We start from the raw sequence: 22,821 nt of genomic DNA, 5'->3' as shown, positions 1-22,821 counted from the left end.
TATGACGTATAATATTATAAACGCGAAAGTTTATGAGCATGAATAGACGTTTATTACTCTTTCACGCAAAAGTGAACTGAACGGCTTTTGATGGAACTTTACAGTAATATAGCTTTTACATCTGAATAACAATTTCATGCGGATGAATCCGTGGGCACAGCTAGTTTATCATAAATGTAAATCAAACAGCCAAACATTATCAATCACTCAACATCAAGGTAAAATTTAAAGGTAACGTAGGTACGTTCAAACCTAAAATACGCACTCTCAACATTAACTGGCGAACGAGATTAATATCCTGAAACATGTCTTGAATGAAATTCAGTGATTTATTTGACGCACAGGAGTCAGCGGCGTCGCGGTGGATCAAACATCGTTTCAGCACGTGAGAAGAGAAAATTCAGTGCTAATAATATTTAGAGATCAATCATATTTGATTGACGGCCTCGGTTATCTGCGGTTTAGCACACGCTTTACAATGGTCGTGGGTTCGATTCCTGCCACTGTATAGAAATTTGTAATTATGAGTATGCTTGCTTGTGTCTTGCTATGTATTATAGTAGTATGTATTATCAGTTGTCTAGTACCCATAACGCAGATACTGCTTAGCTTGGGACTAGATGACGTTGTGTGAAGTTCTATATTTTATTGATTATATTTCTTTATATCCCTTCTCATTTCTACTACTATAGAGCATAGTCCATGATTTCATCTGTCTCTGGACATTTGTTTCTTGTAATCCACATACCGTATAGAAGAATGATTGTAAATAATAATGTAACTGATATCTAGAAAATTACTTTCAAAAGTTTATATGTATACTAGCTGTCCCGGCAAACGTTGTTTTGCCTTAATTTAAAAAAAAATTAGGGGTGGACTACCCCTAACATTTAGGGGGATGAAAAATAGATGTTGGCCGATTCTCAGACGTACTCAATACGCTCACAAAATTTCATGAGAATCGGTCAAGCCGTTTCGGAGGTGACACGAGAATTTTATATATAAGATATAATCACAAATAAGGTACAATAAAATTATACCTACAACCTCCATCGTATAATACTGCAATAGTGAAGCAAGAGCGGAGCCCTAATTATTTGAAATACGTAGCCTACTAGACTACAAGTGACACAACCCAATTAATCGAACATAATGCCACAAAAATTATTAATTATCATTTTATTGTATTAATAATAACTTTTAATTGAAATGCCGCGAATAAAGAATATCAAATTGAACAATCCAATTGAGAAACATTTCAATGTGCTAACCCCGTATCATTATTACTTTTTTTCTTTAATATTTCTAAGTAAATTACCAATATTTTGGCACGTTTTAAGTCTAATCTTTTTGTCACCTCCAATGGACTATTACTGTAATACAACTGAAACAAATAATATTTCCAATGATTTGAAAAACGTGTGCCCATGCAAAGAGCCATGGTGGAATAGAAACGTGTTTACAGAGACTGTGCAAACGAAATTTGGGCTTATTTGCGAAAGTGCATGGTTAATCAGCTTTTCACAGAGCATGTTGTACATGGGAACGTTGTTTGGAGCTTTAGTTTTCGGGTTTTTATCCGACAAGTTAGTAAACATTTCAAGGATTTAAAATTTCTGTACCTAATAATACTAGTAGAATTTCTATGTTTAAATTGACAAATTATATTGTTGGAGATAATTTCATTAAGCAATTAAAAAATGGTGCAAAAGGAAACTTTATGCAGGTTAAATTTCATAGTTAGAGATATCTAAAAATATTCTCTGCCAGTAAAGTTTTGGAACGAAGAGACGAACTTAGCATTTCTTGGACTAACCATGTGATGCCGGTTCAATAGTTCCGGAAACTTTTGACCCAGGTAGGTTTCCCTTAAACCTACATCCGGGTCACTGTCCCCTTTGCCAGTGTACGTCAATACTCACCTTCACTGGCCGTATTTCTGTCCCTGCCAAGTGAAATGTAGTAGAGGCTTGCTAGTGTAGCTTCAAATACACATTCTAATATAAAACCCACTGATGTTCTAGATAGGCCAAGATCTTTTAGAAGACTCTAATAATTCTCGAATACATTACGTATTTAATTGGAAATAACTACTAATAACGAACATATTATAACGAATATGATAAAATAATATAACAAATATTGAGCAATTTTTTAGTAATAATTGATATACTTATAACATACGTAACTGATTAACGAACTTTTCTACCTATAGAAAGTTACATTATAGGGGAACAAAATTAGGTATCTTTTACATAAAGAAATTGAAATCCCTACAATATCTGGACCTCACAGAAATGAGTTGTATTGGTACATAAAAAACGAAGTAATTTGCGTATCGTAAATTTTAGATACGGTCGTCTTTCTACATTCACAATGTCTTGCTTGATACTTGCCGTGTCTGGATGTCTAGTCAGTTCTATGCCAACTGCAGCATCATTCATCGTCATGAGATGTATAGAAGGCATTGGAGTGGGTGGGGCCATAGTAACCGCGTATGTACTATGCATAGAATATTGTGGTGTACGACACAGAGAAACAATCACCGCACTTTACCATGTTCCAATAAATTTAAGCCATATAACTTTACCCGGAGTTTCATATCTGCTAAGGCACTGCGATGAGTTCCAACTAGCGCTTTCGATACCAGTATTCCTGATCGTCGGTTTCAAATGGCTTATAATGGAATCTCCTAAATGGTTGATGGATAATGATCACATTGAACAAGCGGCTATGGTGATGGAGAAGCTATCGAAATTGTTAGTAAGAAACTTTAAGTATATTTTTCATGACTTCAAAAAGGTCACCTACGTGTGTACTGCGTACCGCAGTTCAGCAGTTTGTAGCTGCAGCAATTCACCTAGAATTGCTGCAGCTACAAACTTTTGTATTTGTGAGCATAATTGTTTATTATAGCATATATGTATTTACAGAAAAATAACAGAGTTGTTTATTATTTATTTGCTTAGTATCCATAATACAAACTTAGCACAGCAAGCTTAGCTTGGGACTAGATCGCGCTGTGTGAATTGTACTGAGATATTATTATTTATATTAATATTAAATATTTTCAGCAATAGAACATCCGGTGAAATTATAAAAGAGGAAATAGAAGAGTTTCATTCAACACATACAAGTAAAAATAGAAGAAGAATGAATTTTTGGCATATTTTCAAGCACAAACGATTAGTACTCAATCTTGGTTGTATGTCAATCATATATTTTACATGTGGAATGGGTTATTACGGTGTATCCCAATATATTGGTAAAATGAGCGGTGATATACATACAAACGTAGCCATATCTGGCACTCTACTGTTACCAGGGACAATAACTGCTATATTCCTATTGAAAATATTAAATAGACGTACATTTTTGATGTCAACAAATTTATTATCAGGTATCTTTATGGTTATTGTAATTTGTATTCCAAACCATTTAGCATGGGTTAGAGTGGTGTTTGCTTGTATTTGTAACTGTTTCTTTTTCATGTCGTTTATGATTGTTTTTCTTTGCGGTGTAGAATTATTTCCGACGTCTATAAGAAATTCTGTATTAGGATTCCTATCTGTTTTATCAAGATTAGGACAAATTGTGGCGCCACCTATAAATTCTTTACCAGAACTGTATTCGGGAATTACCTTTGGTATAATGGCAATCCTTGGTGCTGTGTTATGCTATCCATTGCCGGAAACTAAAAATATTGAGTTACCATCAACTTTGGAGGATTCAAGGACACTTTATCGAAAGGCTGTTAATGTTGGAAATCAAGGAAAAAAAATTTCTGTTGAACAATAGTAATACAATTATGATTAGTAATTTATTCCAATAAAAACATCAAAGAAATATAGAAAAACTTATTTTATTATTCAAGAAAATTCGTTCGAAGGGTCTGAAGACTGAAGATCCTTGGAATCTGCAACTCTTTAGTTGTTGATATGATACGACTCCAACTTTTTCCTTAATCTCTTTAATATAGCTGTGTCTTGACCTTTCCTTCTATAATATTATTTATAAGTTCTACATGTCGTATCAAGTACCCCAACATTTCCCCTAGCCTATTCTTAATTATTTTTCATCTGTCTTATTTCTTTAGCCGTTTGCAATACTTCTTCATTTCTTATTTTATTTTTCCATAAAAGATATGAATATATAAAAAAACATCGATTGTATTCCACGTATATCGTAGAAATTATTAGCTATTTATGAAAACTCCGATGAGAAAAGTTTATTGCGATACCCATTATGCCTCCCTTTATGTTTAGGCGGCCCGGCCCGGTCTCAGGGCGGTTACAAACTACGAAAACGTAACGGAGCGTCTTCCGTTGCGTTGTAGACCGTTACGGGCAAGTAATTTACAATAAAACAAAAGCAACCCGCGACATTGTTATTTTCAATAAGCTCCCATACCGGAGATAATGAAAAAAGTTTTTATTACTAACAATATGCGGTTTGGTTCAAAGGACTTCTAAGTGGTAGGGAAGGGACGCTCAAATTTAACTTGCTTGTTCTTTTTGTGTAGTTTGTGACATGAATTTGTTTTTAGTGCTGGTATGGAATATTAAACAATATGCTATGTTCGATTCAATTGTTTTTATTCTTACCTTCAACCCGAATTCTCAAATTTTACGATGTCGCTCGAGTTCGACGTCATCATCTGCTTCTTCCTTATCTCGTTCATTTGGGGTCGGCGTTATACGTTTTTTCATTCCATTCGTACCTGTTGGGTGGCCTATGTGAAAGATGATATAGTAAGAAAGGAAGTGCGTCCCTTTCTTGCCATATCATCTTTCAGCTCTGACGACACAGTCCATCCAGCTCCGACGTCTAGGTATATATTGTATTTGGTTTATGCAACTAAATGAAAGCCCTCTTGATGGTAAGTCGCCTATATAAATGTCCAGCACTGCGGAAATCACGTCATTAAATGACCTCCGTGGTATCACTTATAGCTTCCATTTCTGAAGGCTTCATATTTCACTATCTTCCTTCTAATCAGAACACAGATTAAAAAAGAAGCTGGAGACTGAAATCGTTGAAACAGACCCAATCAGAACTTTCTAGATAACACTACACTATATATGTATAACATATAATAATAGTATCCCTGGGCAATTTAGGTAGCGCTATTTATTTCCAAGCTATCTTGTGTTATGTGTACTAGATAACTGATAGATAAACTTAGATTTTTTTTGTAAATACATACATAATATACATAGAAAGCACCCAGACCGATCCAAACAACTCATGACTACAAATATTTGTACCGTGCGAGTAATCGAAACCACTACCATCGGAAGTAAAGCGGTGTGCTAAACTGCTAAACTCCGAGGTTATTGTATATGCTTGATCTAATTTCTATCAGACTTTGGTATTAGTGAGATGTGAATCAGAGATCCACAATTATGGACGTACATCGCCCAGTCCCTGAGGGTTCTACAGTAAATTACAGAGGTCACACGACCGGTAATAGATGGCCTGTGCTACGCCCACTACCATTAGCAGATCTATACCACGCTCAGATTAGATTATAGCTTCATTTCATGTAGGCATAACATATTTGTAGCAGATCCATAACATATTTGTATATAGACTAGCAGATCTGACAATTGTTGTTTGGCCACATTAATTAATATTGCTGTTATAAAATTGGAGATGGTTGAAGAGTGAACATTTAGGGTTGTATGTATTTTTAATGGCAAATAATAAAAAAAAAAAACGAAATTGTGTCCAAAAAATAAATAAGTTTTTTGTGTTGGACACCCTAATAATGTAGGGGTATAAAATTTAGTAACAACCTGTTCTCAAACTTAGTATACAAATAAAAATTCTTAGAAACGAATATTTTTAAATACTTATCCCAAAAAAAGAAAATTTCCAATAAATAAAAAAGGAATTATTGTGGTGGGCTACCCTAATCACACAGGGGTATAAAATTTGATAACAACATATTCTCAGACAAGGAAGAAATTATAATTTTTTTTAAGGTTTTGTATTTTATGTTGGGCTAAAAAGGACTTGTATCCAGAGCCGAAAAATATTAAATAAAAAAAAGGGGGTATAAAATTTGATAACAATATATTCTCAGACCTATCGAGTATACAAAAAAAATCATAGCAGCGATAAAATAATATAAAATGCATTTAGCAACAATAAAAACCAACCAAAACAGCATTAGTGGGTAATTTCCTCATTAAACGTTTAGAATTCCGCTGGTGAGTTAAAATGTCTTGCCAACCCTGTAATTACATCCCTCGGACCCTAAAAAAATATATAAATTTCTTGTGGTACGTGACCAAACTTAGCAAATAGATAAACAAAATTAATAAACATTAAATCCTCTATCGCCATTCGCTTTTTAGGGTTACCCAATTAAAATAACCCAAGAGAACGGGAAACTACAAGTCTGGTCACACAGAGAGAGAAAGCATTTTGATGGTGGGAATTTAAAACTAAATGTCTGGCCATACAGAGGAGATACCAGAAGCATTTTAAAGGTAGGAATTTTACAATAACCAAGTTCTTTTCCGAACAGAGACTATCCGGGAAATATTACACTGTGCATGCCAGGGTGCATCTGAATTAGAATTTTACACAAATTTCTGCATCTAGAACGCTTCCCGTATCAATTGTATGAATAACAGTGACTATATTAAAATTAACGAATATATATTTTTAAGGTATTATACAAACTACATATTATTATTTTAAAAATAATAATAACGTGTATAAATTCGAATTTCGATACACATTTTTATACCTTATTTAATTTACCTCCTTAAGGGAAAATTTTTGCTAACTTTAGAAGTCACATTTAGTTATTAATCAACAGCCTTAAAATTAGTTTCCAGCTTTAAAAATGACGGTACTTCCATACAACCCTTAAACCCGTTTTCAGCCCCCTACATAACTTTTTCGCATTAAAAGGTAGCCCATGTTTTTCTTAGGGTCTAGATTATCTGTGTACTAAATTTCATTTAAATCGATTCAGTAGTTTTGTCGTGAAAGAGCCACAGACAGGCAAACAGTTACTTTCGCATTTATAATATAAGTAAGATATCATGTGATCCACACAGCACTATTTTAACATTAAAAATAATGCTATGGAAATTGCTAAAAAAAACAAGTCTAGCCATTGTCACATCTGTTAATTACTTAATTCTTCTAATTGGATAGACAACAGAGCCGAGTCTACTGGCTAATTTTGATTTATAACTTTGAAGTAGTACCTTCAAAGTTATAAATCAAAATTAGCCAAATAAATAAATCAGTACAGTAGTACTGAATATATAAAATATGGTGCTATTAACTAAAAACATTTTATAACCAAGTTAGTTATTTTTAGTTTATTCTGCAAAGCGCTAAAGTAACTTTGTGGTCTTGCGGTTCAGCAGACCGCTTTATTCCAGATTGTCGTGGGTTCGATTCATCGTAAAGTACAAACATTCATGAGTACGATTATTCGTATCAGTCTGGGTGTTTTATATGTATATTGTGTTTGTATTTACAAAAAAAATTGTATCCTTTGTTTAGCTCAGGACTGTATGGCGCTGTGTAAATTTTCCTAAGATATGTTATTAATATAATATTAGTATTAATATATAAATGAAATAAAAACACATTTTAAGTACATTTATTATTAGATACATCAAACTTACCATTACTATAATATGACAACTGTATAATGAGATCGCTAATATTATTCTAATAAATTATTCTATTCAATAAAAATTGCTGAGACAACATTTTTTTTAATTTGACAATAGACACAAAATCTGAAAAACATAAAAAATCCTTGTAGGCTTATTTTATCTATCTATCTTACTATATCTACTCTTCTCTCTATTAAAGGTATTATTTGGTATATAATTTAGAAAGCACTGAAATTCACTGTACGTCTGTTTATCACCTAACTCCTCCTAAATAGCTAGATCTAATTTCAGGTAATTTATTTCAATAATCTGTATATATTTCAATTAATTCCGAGATTTGAAAACGCAATTTATTAACATCATCTCACTACAGTCCACTGCTGGACATAGTTCTTCCCCAAGGCACGATCTTCAGCCCTTCTCGTTCAATCTTTACCCTACGTATGTCGTCGCCTCACCTAGCTACGGGGCGTCATACACTACGTTTGCCAATTCGCGGTCCCCACAATTGGACCCGATAAATGTTGCTGTATTTTCGAGTAATTCGTCGCCAGCCGGCTCAATAGTATTAAATATCAAATATTAACACACCATACTTATACGAGTAAATGTGAAACTTATGAAAATAGAAATAGGTATGAATTTTTAATGCCACCAAATGCAGGCGACTTTGATAACCTATTCATGGTTCTAAAATAAACTGGACAGTGCTGGGACAGTTAAGTGAAATAGAAATTGGAAATGTATGTATGTAGCGAGTTACAGACAGAATTATTTGTATGACCAATATATTGAAATTACACTACTTAATGGATTTATATAGTTTTGTTCATGATGATTGATGATGATTTTGATGATGATGATGATGATGATATTGGTAATAAAAAATTCCGACCGTTATTGAGGCCATACCCATATTGCGACACGTGTTTCGCCTCTGAATAAAGCATCATCAGGCATTAAATAGAGTTCGGATAAGCTTTATTAGGTATATTTGTGGTCTCCCACATGCTAATTGTAGCGGCGGAATTAAACAAAATGATATAAATCTCTTAAGTAGTGAAATGGGCCGCTAAATGGTATTTAATTTCATAAAATATTTACAATATATTGACAATACCCTATTGAAGATAAAAAATACACTTAGATAATACTGAGTTGCAAGTAAGAAACTTCTCTCTGCTCGTTCTTCTTGTGATGAGACAGCTTTCCGAACGAGCGGTAGATTAAAAAAATGTAATGACTATTCAAAAGTGCTTCAATGTAAGTTTATTTGAATAAATGATTTTCTATTCTATTCTATTCCGATAGATATATAGATAGACATATAATATAGTCTATTAGAATTACACAGTTAAAAAAAGAAATGAACAATATTCCATTTTACTATACTTATTTAAATACAATTAAATACAGGCGGGTTTACTTTTTAAGTAATAAACAATCTTTTCACTACAACTTTCCATACAACCATGGGTATAATTATGAGTGTGAGCATGTTTGTGAGTTTATTAAACTTTCATTCGTTTTTAACTACCATATCGAACCATTTTTATATATGGTTTATAAACAGTACTTGAAACGTCAAAGTGCATAGGCTATCATTTACCCCTCCGAACGATCCCTATTCAATTCAAACGGGGATCGAAATTACAAAGGCCCTCAGACTAAAGTTATATCTGTCAGCCGAGTTGGCATTCAGCGGCCTTCCGCGGGTTTGAAGTACCGTCTGCACTCGCCCCCTATCATCCGGTGGAGCTGTAAAGGCCAGCTGCGGCTAACAACATTAGAGTACCGAAAAAAATCCTATACAATAATGGTAACATAAGTTGCGTTCAAAACCTAGTGCAGTACTAAAATCATAGGACATAAATACATAATATCATGGAATACGCAAAATAAATCAATGCATAATTTATCCCTCAGTCAAAGCTAGTAGAGTGCAGTCGAATGCGCTGAAAATTTAATTATTTATTCTGGATTAGAGTTCGGAAACTTTGCACTCGGCGCAACGTATTTCTAAAACTATTCCAGACCTATTAGATATTCTCAACGAGTTCGTATTAAAAGATTTGTATTCACCCACAGTTCTGTGTTACGATATCAGTGATGCTGGCTATATACGTCATACTCGTGAACAAGTCCTGTTAGTGGAGACTGGTCTACTTTTATCACTACGAATGTTTTGACCTTATTGTGTACTTATATTTGACCCTAATAGATTGGTGCTCGTTAGTACTTTGTATTCACATGTTTCGACTTGAAAAATGTGAACTTTCTTATTTAAAAGACCAACACACAAGTTACTTGCTCGTTCTTCTTGTGATGAGACAGCTTTCCAAATGAGCGGTAGATTAAAAAAATTGTTATGACTATTCAAAAGTGCTTAAATTAAGTTTATTTCAATAAGTGATTATCTATTCTATTCTTCTATTTAAAATTAAGTTTTACTTGCGTTAAAGAGCGTTTCATTTTTGTAGCCGCAAATTATTTTTACTCAGCATAAAGGTTTCGTTCTGTATCCTGTATTTATTTACTGTACATACTCTCCAGCCAGTGAGTACACTTTATCAAGAGAAACTTTGTTCAAACAGTTTGTTAGTGTAGACTCTGCGTGGTGTAGAATAAATAAAAAAAGTGATATACCCAAAATTGAGTTACTTTTATACATCGACAGCACTACCATTTTTATAACAACCGTTTTCCAACATTTTAAATCAAAATATAAAATATGAATATGTTGTGAATTCCGTAATATTTATTTATTTATTTATAAACTCTTTATTGCACCAATAGAATTAATACATAAGAATTATACAGAAAACAGATATGGAAGTACAAAAGGCGGTCTTATCGCTAGAAGCAATCTCTTCCAGACAACCTTTAGGTAGAGAAAATGCAACAAAAGTGGTAGGTGGCGCATGAATAGAATGGAAGAATATATATATAAAGGTAATAATAGGGATAGGATATAATACCAATAAATATTAGAAAATAACACACATTATATATACTATATATAAAATATATAAATACATATATAAATATATAAATACACAGAAATGCAATGCAGAAATAATGCATATTACTTATCTAAAAACATAAAATTTAAACGTCCGTTAGTAATTTGAAATTAACAGCATTTCACTAATTGCATATTTGATTATTAATGTCATATTATGGATACGGTCTAGAGGGATGTACCTGATACAGACATTGCTATACTTACGATCTCATTCCTGTTTTCAAGTCTTCCAAATTTGTATGAAAAGATATAATAAAAACATTTCATTTCTTTAAAACCAATTGGAAAAACTTGAAAACTGCTGGGCCGATTTTGACAAGACTTTCACTGGCAGATAGCTATTATTATAAGGAATAACTTAATTAACTTACTTTGGAAAACTATTTTTTTTAATACTTCGCGGACAATACGCGGGGTAACATGTAGATAAGCGGGTTATTCTTATACAACCCGTTGTTGTCTTCATACATAAACGTTATGAAGATATAAAATGATCGTATCTCGTTATTTCGCAAATGTCACACTTATTTAAAAGATATAATCTCAGCAATTTTTACTTAATGTTGACACAAATGAAGACATTAGTCGACGGTGATGAGTCCGCATTCACGGACCACTTGCTCCGTTGACACTGGATTCAGGAACACTGAAACGTGAACGAAATTCATCAATATCTTACCACTTGTATATACCTCAGTGGTCTAGCAGTTTAGCACTCACTCAACATATAAATAAAATTGGAGTGTCTGTTTGTAATATTGATATAAGAATTAAAAGAAAGAATTTAAATTGAAAATAAAATATTATTTTGTAAAACATCCTTTTTATAATATAACAGAATATATGACTCAAAATGTAATTATATAATTATACCGTAATCATGTTTTTTAAACATTATTACGACTTATTGTAATTGTTTATACCGTGTATTGTGTACGTAATTAATTTATTTTATTTTATTTAATAATATAATTGTAATCGAATTTAAATTTTATAAATATCATTATTGTATATTATGACTTGCCATATATGTAAAGATGTTTTTTATATTGGTCAATAAATGAAACTAAACTAAACTAAACTAACCTTATATGGGGCCTGACCAAAATAGATTTACTTAAATAAATCAATTTAAGTCAAACAAAAATGTAAAATTTAACTTAATAAGAGCACGGACTTTGTGTCTGTGGTATAATAATAAAATCATAAAAGAAAAATATTGATATAACCGTTTTTTACTACATGCATATAAATATAAATATGGTACATACACAAAAAACACTTTTTACAATTTTTGTCTGTCTGTCTGTCGATTTGTTTGTTCCGGCTAATCTCTGAAATGGCTAGACCCATTTTAACGACACATTTTTTAGCAGGTAACTGATGTAAAAAGGAGTTACTTAGGCTACTTTTATTTTAGAAAAAATAAAGTTAAATTCCACGCGGACGAAGTCGCGGGAACAGCTAGTATCTTCTAAATAGAATCTATTTTAATCCAAACATGGTCATTCTACTAACCACTATAAAACATCAAGTGATGTAACATAATATTAAAATTACTTATGAATACGTTCACCACATCGGTAATCAAATACAGCACCCTCTAATAAGACAATACTAGTGAATTACTGAGCACAAAGCCGCGATTTGAGGCTATTGTTTTGTTTTCACGGTGCTAAGCCTTTTGTCTCTGCTCATTCTTACAGGGGTATATAGGTTTAATTCGGGTAGAGTAAAATTTAAGGATATAGCGTACGTAATACATCGAATTAATACCATTTCAGGTAATAGTATATATATCTATACATATAAATAAAATTGGAGTGTCTGGTATATGATACATAAGGTACATGTATCAATATAACATTTTTTACAATTTTTATCTGTCTGTCTGTCTGTACATTTGTTCCGGCTAATCTCTGAATGGCTGGACCGATTTTGATGTTGTTTTTTATAAAAAAAAATATTTCAATAAAAAGTATCATATGTTCATTCTAATACCTCCAAGAACATGTGTACAAAATTTCATGATGATCAGTTCAGTAGTTTTTGTGTGAAAACGTAACAAACTTCACTCAAAGTACTTTCACATTTATAATTTTATTAGCTGTACCCGCGACTTCGTCCGCGTGGAATTCAACTTTATTTCTTTTTTAAAATAAAAGAATTTTCCTAAAATAAAAGTAGCCTAAGTTACTTCTTTTTACATCAGCTACCTGCCAATAAAAGTCCCGTTAAAATCGGTTCAGCCATTTCAGAGATTAGCCGGAACAAACAGACAGACAGACGAAAATTGTAAAAAATGTTATTTTGGTGTATGTACCGTATTTATATTCATTTGCATGTAGTAAAAAACGGTTCTTTTAATATTACAAACAGACCCTCCATTTTTATTTATATGTATAGATGTATATATTAAGGATTACATATAAAGATATGGTAGTTGAAATTAATACTCACGTGTACCACCAGAGAACAAATCTTGGTCAGTGATGATGCTTGCAGCTGCAATGGCAGCTTCATCCAGTACTATCACCTAAAAGCAGACAAAATTATCAACATATATATTATTTAACAAATAAATTTTTAGGACCAATATGTAAGAAACTCTTTGTAATATATTATTATACACAATATTACGACAGTTTCCTGGTTACCTTTGGACATGTAAGAACAGTCTCATGCAGCGGATGTGACGTCACCTTCGTCCGATCCTCCTCAGATTGATTTCTCAATGGTAACAGATCTATAGCATTAGCAGCTAACGACCAGAGGTGACCAGCACCTTGGGATGCTCTAGCGCCTTTTCGGAAATGGGGATTTATTGATAAGTTGTGTCGCACAGAATTTTTCCAACGCTCGTCATTCGCTTTGTAGTAAGGGAAACGATCCCTGAAAAAAATATATAAATGTACATTAAAAAAATAAATTCTTGTTTGTTAGGTGTAGATAAGGAGTTTTTAATAAAGAAGAATAGTGATCCCATTTGCTGATATGCACTGTGTTAGGAATTTACTTCGTTGTAGACAGTTAATAAATATAAAAGTTACAAAAGAAAACGATCATGCACTGAATTTTCATTTAATGTTAGACATAGACACCTATATAAATATACATTGTAAATAAACTGGCTTTAAAAAAAAGTAATTCAATTGAGTTTCTTGCCAGTTCTTCTCAATTGGATCTATATACCGAACTGGACGGTAGGGAAAAAAAAATAAAATTAGAATGTAAAAATTTGACGTTCATAAGCGGCTAAAATGTCCTACATGAATAAATGATTTTTGAATTTGAATTTGAATCCTTGAAACAAATAATACAAATCTACAATATAAAAAGCAGTTATTATTTATTAACTTATAAATAATAACTTATATTTAGACGGTTAATAAAGATATCTATATTACAATATTTTTACTTTACTATTATTGATTTTATATATATATAATATCTACCTTTTTACGGGGACTAATATTTCAAACACATGGACCTAGTCAAGCGTGAATGAGTTTAAAAGTTGTTTGAGGTGATAAATGTGATAACGAAAAAATATTGTTACAATTATTATGTTATTTTATTTTATATTTAAAATTCCGAAATTCTATCAAAACTACGGGTAATTTGTTAAATTTATTTCGAACAGGCACTCAAAAACAGTAGTCTCTCATTGCAAATAAACACACATAAAAAGAAATATAAGAGTTTTTAGTAAAGAGGAATAGTGATCCCATTTGCTAGCATGTACTGTGTTACATTAGACAGTTCATAAAAATATCTATATTATAATATTGTTACTATTATTAATTGTATTTATATATATGTTGTGTATCTACTTTTTATATAGTGAAAGTATTTCAAACACATTGGCCTTAGCCAAATGTGGATGAGTTTTTTAAAAGTTGTATGAGGTAATAAGTGTGATTATGAAAAAATATAGTTACAACTATTATTTTATTTTATTTTTATTGTTAATTTTTATAATTCAAATAATCGTTTATATTTAAAATTCTGCAATTCTATCAAATCTACGGGTAACTTGTTAAATTTATTACGAACAGGCACTCAAAAACAGTAGTCTAAGTCACTGCAAATAACCAGTACTACATATAAAAAAGAAATATTAGTGATAGCAAATTCTTATGAATATTGTTATTGATGTACATCAAGAATATCAATAAGTCAAACGAATATAAACAAAACGTGAAAGGAAATGGGATATAGGGGAATATACGGTTTATTCAGATGAGGACTGGCACTTTTATTGATTCACTAGTTGAGTCTGCGGCTTCAAACCCGTAATATTTTTTAGTACGCAATGCTACCGAGTCTTTAAAGATAATATCGGATTCGCTAGTCACATAAGAGCGCATGAAAGAAAACGTTAGTGAGTCGTTATTGTCGGATTTACAACAAGGTGGACATCATCATCATCATCATCATCATCATCATCATCATCATCATCATCATCATTCTATTGTAATATAATAAAAACAAAAATTAAACTGAAGTTCACCACAATATACTACTAAGAATTAAACCCAAATCTGTTAAGTCACATCTGAAATTAGCACATACAAACTGTCAGATATACAGACAAAATTTTTTATAATAATTTTGTATTATATTATGTTGATAAGGGGACTGTGTGTGAATTGTCCAGTTAATATAATAATTATAATAACTGGACAATTCACACACAGCGACATCTAGACTCAAACTAAGCAGAACATTTCGTCGATTAAATAGAAAAATGTCATTTTTCAAAATTAGAAGCTAGAATTGCCTCCTTTTATATAAGTCAATTAAATTAACCACGCCGTTTTAATCATTATCTAAATACTTTTAAAATGATATATAATACTTCTGCGTAAATAGAAAATTTTAAAGGAAAAAATAATTTAAATAAAAATAAAACTTTAAATGCTTGTCTTGTAAAAAATGTATATTTTGAACACTGCCATTTTTCTAGTTACGAAATAATGACAAAATAGCCTAAGTTCCTCCTTATTACATCAGCTACCTGCCAAAAAAGGCCCCGTCAAAATCGGTCCAGCCATTTCAGAGATTAGCCGGAACAAACAGACAGACAGACAAAAATTGTAAAAAATGTAATTTTGGTGTATATACCGTATTTATATTCATATGCATGTAGTAAAAAACCGTTATTTCAATATTACAAACAGACACTCCAATTTTATTTAAATGTATAGATATAGATAAACCTGAAAAATGTGTACCTAAAGTATTCTACTATTAAATATGTATCGAAAATGTCAATCATAATTTTAACAATTAACCTTTGTTATTATCAAATATTTTACTGATATCTATACATATAAATAAAATTGGAGTGTCTGTTTGTAACATTGAAATAATGGTTTTTTACTACATGCATATGAATATAAATACGGTACTTACACCAAAATAACATTTTTCACAATTTTTGTCTGTCTGTCCGTCTATTTGTTTCTTCCGGCTAATCTCTGAAATGGCTGGACCGATTTTGACGAGACTTTTATTGGCAGGTAGCTGATATAATAAGGAGTAACTTAAGTTACTTTTATTTTAGAAAAATAAAGTTAAATTCCACGCGGACGAAGTGGCGGTTACAGCTAGTATATAATAAAAATGCAACTTGTTTCTGTCTGTACAGGGAAGATATAAAAGAACAGCGACCTCGGAGGCCTAGCGGTTTAGAACACCGCTTTACTTCCGATGGTTGCGGATTCGACTCCACACAGTACCAACATTTGCATTCATGAGTGTGATTGTTTATATTGGTCTGAGTGTTACTTATGTATGTATTTACAAAAACACATAGGAAACAGGAAACTGCTAGAATCTTATCTAAAATATAGGCCGTCCCTTTTTACACTAGAAATTGAAGTAATCAGTTGATTTTTGAACTATGTAAATTCAGTTGGTACTTTGCGTACACAGAATAAATACCTAAATCATTCACTGTACGTACTAACTCTATCACTAATTTGTCAGATATACAACTGGAGCTCTTTAAAAAGCGTTAATTGACAAAAAGCAAGGATTAAAAAGAGAGCAATGAAACCTAAAAACGTGAACTGGATTAGAAACTGCTAACAATAGTCCGCTAATTGCTGAACTTTCTCGTTTTTTCGTTTCTCCAGTTTCAAATGGCTTTGTAAAATCATTCTGTTGTTGGCTCTTTGTGAATAGAAACTTTATGTTAGATACGTCTTTTATGTTAGATCTTTGATGTAATACTAAACTCACTAGAAAACCGAGTATTGTTGGTTTTTTTTCGTTTTGGTAAGTTGCCATCTCCTCTCCTTAAGAGGGGAGATGAGAATTTTTGTAAAATAATAATAATTTCAGGACAATTCACACAGCGCCATCTAGACCCAAGTTAAGCTAGCTAAAGCTTGTGTTATGCGTACTAGATAACTGATACATATACATAGATATATATATTTTTTTAATATATACATATTATACATAGAAACATCCAGACCGACACAAACAATCATACTCATGAAGACAAATGTTTGTTCCGTACGAGGAATCGAACCCGCGACCATCGGTCGTAAAGCGGTGTGCTAGACCACTAGACCACCGCGGTCGTCAAATCATTCTGTTGTTACCTCTTTGTGAATATAAACTTTATGTTGCATACGTCTTTTATGTTAGATCTTTGAAGTAATACTAAACTCACTAGAAAACCGAGTGCTGTTGGTTTTTTTTTCATTTTATGTACAGTCAGAGTCATAAATAAGTTATTGGGTTGCTAATAATAAAATTATTTTAAGAGAATATAAAGTACAAATAAAAGACTTGAAATTCAATACAAAGAACAGCACCAATAATGTAAAATGGAAATAATCTTTATTCAAATGAACTTATATATTAAGTTATAGTGTATATAAGAAATTAAGTCTGTCTGTTTATTACTAGGACTAAACCGCTGAACATAACTTATATGATGAAGATGAATAACATTAAGAGTACAGCCTAAGAACAGGTTATCCTTACAGTACTAGATTGTTCTTAAATTAATAATAATAAATATCTATTACAATTAAAACTAATAATTAAAAATAATGTTCCTATAATTCAAATCAGTAAAGGTCCCAAAACGCGTCCTTGCAGTACCACCAACAATAATATTTACAAAGATGTTGTGCCGTTTTCGGTAGCTAGGCCACGCGTCCCGTCGCCGACTGGCACGGTGATCGATTGCGCGACCGACCGCGACCAAGCTGCACGAGCCACGAGGCTTGTGATCACGCCCCCTAATTTGAGTGATTATCAAAACATCCTGTGTCAAATGCTTTCGATTGAGCGATTGTAGGGCGTATGGTTATTACACCTGTTGGCACCTGCTATAGCGGACTGTGGATTTACTTTTTCAGTGTAAACATGTATTCATAATTATAATCATTATTTTTAACTTCTATAATTTATATAACAAACTTTATTAGAAAAATGTGTAAACAAACTTTGTAGAGGATAAGGTTTAATTTATTAATTTTGATGCATACCAGTTGAAATTAATTAACTGATTTTAATTTTTAAAACACTTTCACATAAAGAACATTAATAAAAAAAAATATTGAACCCAATTACAAATCAATTATTGTATAATTAGGTCATAAAAGTTTGATAATTAATTCTGAAACCTCTCTGGTCAGATTTATTTGAAACTAGCTACTCGCCCTGGCTTCGCACGGGTATACATATATCTTATATATAAAATTCTCCTGTTAAAGTTTTCGTTCCCATACTCCTCCGAAACGGCTTGACCTATTCTCATGAAATTTTGTGAGCGTATTGAGTAGGTCTGAGAATCGGCCAACATTTATTTTTCATCCCCCTAAATGTTAGGGGTAGTCCACCCGTAATTTATTTTTTATTTTTTAGACAAAATTTTTAGTTTCTATTTATTTATGATACAACATACAAAAATACACACAATCCTAAATTTTCACCCTTCTATCATCAACCCCTATTTTTTTATAGCGGTATTAATTTATATGGCAAAACAACGTTTGCCGGGACAGCTAGTTATATAAATAAACATGCCTCTTGTATCACTCTATCTATTTAAGAAAACCGCTTCAAAATTCGTTGCGTATCTATAAAGATTTAAGCATACATAAGGACAGACAGCGACAGCGACTTTGTTTTATACTATGTAATGATATGCAACCTGAATAATAACGATAATATCTCAGAACAACTCAGTGCCATTTGTCTCAAGCTAAGCAAAGCTTGTGTTTTGGGTACTAGAAAACGGATATAAATACATAGATATTTTTTCGCAAATACATACACACATACATACACCGTTATGGTAAGTTCCTGCTGGGCTATCTGACCTGAGCTAAGTCTCATCTTATCATCCTCTACTGGTGCCTTGCGTGCACCGTTAGCGCAGGCGGGTGCACCATTCCATTATCAGTAAAAATAGTCATACTCAATGCAATTTTTGATAGGCTAATCAGAGATATAGACAAGTAATCTATCAATCGGCCAGAGTAGTTGACAGCTGATGAATTAATAACATTAGATCAAATATTTACTAAACGATAAGCTACTATATTCAGTAGGTACAGCCGTATGGAATCAGCAAACACTGTGATAACATAATCTGTTTACAAGATTACAAGTGAGGTGGATACTGCACTTGATTAGTTATGGTTCTAATAACGAATGTTAGTTGTGATTAGATTATAAATATTATTTTTGACAGTAGGTGGCAAATTATTTGACTGCTGAACCAGCCGTTGGGCGCGGATTCGATTCCAATATAATACAAATATTTGTATTCAAGAGTCTGTGTTCAAACAATCTATACATATAAATAAAATTGTAATGTCTGTTTGTAATATTGAAATAACCGTTTTTTACTACATGCATATGAATACATAGAATAAAAACGGTACATACACCAAAATACCATTTTTTACAATTTTTGTCTGTTTGTCTGTATGTTCAGGCTAATCTCGGAAATGCCTCTTGAATATAAATAATTGTATTATATTGGAATCGAACCTGCGCCCAACGGCTGGTTCAGCAGTCTAATAATTTGCTACCTACTGTCAAAAATAATATTTATAATGTAATTACGCCTGACAATAGTCACTAGACAGCTGTAGATCTAATATATTTAGAAATTGCTTGAACGGACTCTTGAATACAAATATTTGTATTATATTGGAATCGAACCCGGCTGGTTGAGCAGTGTGTTTAATTGATTTCTACCTACTATCTAAAATAATATTTATAGTCTGGGTTTTTTCTATCTATATTATATATATATTATATACAAAGGAAACACCCAGGCCGATACAATTTTTTTTAACAAATTAAATATTTATATCAGTTTTTAGTATCCGTAACAAGAGTTCTATTTTGCTTGAGACTAGATGACACTGTATGTTAATTTATTTGTATATTGGTTTTACTATTTTCTATTGTTATTATTGATATAATTTATTACCAAATTTTGTAAACAATACGTCTCTATAATAACCACACTCGAGTCAACACGTGGCAGGTCGCTAGTGATAAGAATAAATCTAGTCTACCACGTAACATCATAGCAGTCTAGATTATATTACCTTAACTAAGCACAAATTCTAATTCAAGTAACAAGCCTGGAATTTAATATCCGGGAACAGGTATTACTAGCGTTCCGCCCGCGGCTTCGCCCACATGGACATAGGATATATAGGTTTTCACGCGTTTAAAGATCCGTGTTCAGTAGTGGGACGTTATATATCTTAAACCTTCCTATTGAGTCTATCCATTCTGTCTATTAAATAAAAACGAACCAAAATCCGCGTAGTTTTTTAAGAGCACAACAAACATTAAAGATATTATTAAAAAAAAATAAAAAAAACGCACAATTCTTGACATAATAAAATATTTAGTCCAAAAATATTAGGGTTACCATTTCGAAAGAAAGCCCCAATCTTTTGTATTCACTAAATTCACTTTCAACACTCGGAAATTGCGTATCCATTGAACAATGGAACAACCCTATTCCGAAATGACACAAACTAATGTGAAGCCGATTTTCTTTGTTTGCATAATTTGATATGAACGCTAAATGCGCATTTGTTGATCGGTTATTTGTATTCATCATAACTGTTCATGAATACAACAATGTTTGAATACAAACTTTGTGGTCACACAATAAGAACTTCGTTTCCAGGATGTCTATGCGCCAGTTTAAAGAAACGAAGATACACGCCATTGAAGAACTACAATCAAATCGCTATACCAAACCGCGTGGTCCATATATGAAGCTCATGTTTCTATGAATATCACTTTTGTATGGAGAGAAACCAGTTTGAAGAATGTATATGTGCTAATTAAAGAAACGAAGATACACGCCGTTGAAGAACTAGAATCAAATCGGTATACCAAGCCGCGTGGCCAATATAGAAAGCTAATATTCCTATGATTTTTGCATATGTAGAAACCATGATGGAGTGATATGTCTCCAGATTAGTTTAGTTTGAATACTTTAACTTACTGTCTACCATAGAAAAGTAGAGTCTGTAGAGTAATAATAGCTACATATATTAGCAGAAACTAATATCAAAAATAGAAATATACGTCTATCTATATGTCAGAGGGTTACCTTTCGACTATACGGCTGAATGAAACTTAATGAAGTTTGTCGTGAATATAGATTCTATCATAGGTTAACTATTATATAAAAAAAACAAATAAAGTCACTGGTAAAAATTAGGCAAAATTAAAATATATAGTCAATAGCTAATTACAGAAATAATCTTTCTTCATGAATATATATATACTTTCGAATAGTATTTTGGTTGAGACATTAATAATACAGATACTGTTAAGAAAGCGCAAGAAAGAAGATTGTTAAGTAATCTAATAAAAATTGTTAAGTAAATTTTATATACAAGTACTTTTTAGTCTCTTTTGTCGCTGAACAGGTAATTATAATATAACAGAAATAACTCTTATTAGTAATAGCTTAGCTCTTTTGAATAGTCATTTTTGTTACTATTTTAAGAAGGCAGATCCAGTCTAGAAAGAGCAAGAAAGAATATTGTTAGGTAATCTTTACTATATAAGCTCTTTTTAGTCTTTTTGTTGCTATATTAAAAAATCAGATACAGTCAAGAAAGAGCTAGAAAGAAAACTGTTAGGTAATTTTTATTAGCAAATATTGTATAACTTCACATATGTAAGTTTGTGAATTCAAAGCATATAGTACAATAAGGGTCGATATATTAAATATAGAATTAATAATTTAAATAAATCATTTACAATAATATGTAAAAAAATATTTACTAAACGAGACCAACCAGATTACGTCAAAAGTATCAAGAACTTACGATATCCATTGATAAATTGCAGACACCGTCAATTCCCCCTTCTCCCGCAACGCTCGTTCTATCAGCTCAGGGTACGTGTACGGAGGTTTCCGAGGCGCCGGTGGAGTATCAGGAACCAGCACAGTCGGCTCCCTCATAACCGGTTCATCAGGGACTTTGACGTTGACGAACTCGTCCAACCGAAAGTTTAGTAGCCAGGCGAGGCTCGCGCAGTCGTTGTCGTCGTCGGCAGACTTTGACCATTTTCTGCGTCGCCATTTCGACTTGTCACACTTCCCTGGCATTTTTGACGGCAGTGACGTATTTACAGGGCGGAGTCGCGATTGCACTGAACGTGTTTGAATTTGGAATGCGATCGTTTGCTGTGGTACCAGCCAGCGCTATCTCCGTCCTCGACGGAGGTTGCGATCGGCGGGGTACAGCGAAACGATAGAGGTTTATTATGATATTTTTATAGAAAAATAATGCACTTTTGTTTAACATAATTTAAATTCAATTAACCTCGTTCATGTATCTCTGCACATCCGTAAGGTTGACTGGGACAGAATGCTATCGCATTAAATCTACCTTCTGTACCAATTTTAGTGGTCAATAAAGCAAATAAAAAAACAAAAAATTCCAGAGGCAGAAGAAAGAAAAATTCTATCTTCAAACCAGTTGTTATCTGCAGGATGTAGATGTAGGAGAAATGAAATGAAATGAAAGATTGTATATTTTGCGAGAAGTGGGAAACGAGTGTCCTAAACTTCTTTAATCACATACAACTTTTTTTATTTGTACTTTATGAAATATA

At 32.3% G+C, this 22,821-nt stretch overlaps 2 protein-coding genes across 3 annotated transcripts; one reads left to right on the top strand and one right to left on the bottom strand.

The window, feature by feature from the left end:
* Positions 1 to 1,142: 1,142 nt before the first annotated feature.
* Positions 1,143 to 4,546, top strand: LOC131854059 (solute carrier family 22 member 3-like). 2 transcript variants are annotated; one of them, XM_059205180.1, is made up of 3 exons: positions 1,143 to 1,586; positions 2,613 to 2,759; positions 3,075 to 4,546. In XM_059205180.1, exons 1-3 carry the CDS (start codon positions 1,210 to 1,212, stop codon positions 3,796 to 3,798), a joined length of 1,248 nt encoding a protein of 415 aa, XP_059061163.1. In that variant the 5' UTR covers positions 1,143 to 1,209; the 3' UTR covers positions 3,799 to 4,546. The 2 variants fall into 2 exon arrangements, with proteins under 2 accessions (XP_059061163.1, XP_059061162.1); XM_059205179.1 differs by having other exon boundaries at positions 2,352 to 2,759.
* A 6,567-nt stretch (positions 4,547 to 11,113) lies between these two features.
* Positions 11,114 to 22,312, bottom strand: LOC131854069 (forkhead box protein L2-like). The gene is made up of 4 exons (XM_059205192.1): positions 22,029 to 22,312; positions 13,335 to 13,569; positions 13,138 to 13,213; positions 11,114 to 11,323 (listed from the first exon to the last, which is right to left on the bottom strand). The coding sequence occupies exons 1-4, from the start codon at positions 22,310 to 22,312 to the stop codon at positions 11,259 to 11,261; spliced, it is 660 nt and encodes a 219-aa protein (XP_059061175.1). The 3' UTR covers positions 11,114 to 11,258.
* Between the last annotated feature and the right edge of the window lie 509 nt (positions 22,313 to 22,821).

This window comes from Achroia grisella, unplaced genomic scaffold, assembly GCF_030625045.1.
Source record: "Achroia grisella isolate CSIRO2021 unplaced genomic scaffold, CSIRO_AGI_Agris_v1 utg947, whole genome shotgun sequence".
Classification (NCBI taxonomy): Eukaryota; Metazoa; Arthropoda; class Insecta; order Lepidoptera; family Pyralidae; genus Achroia; species Achroia grisella.
This window is presented reverse-complemented; position numbering and strand designations above follow the sequence as displayed.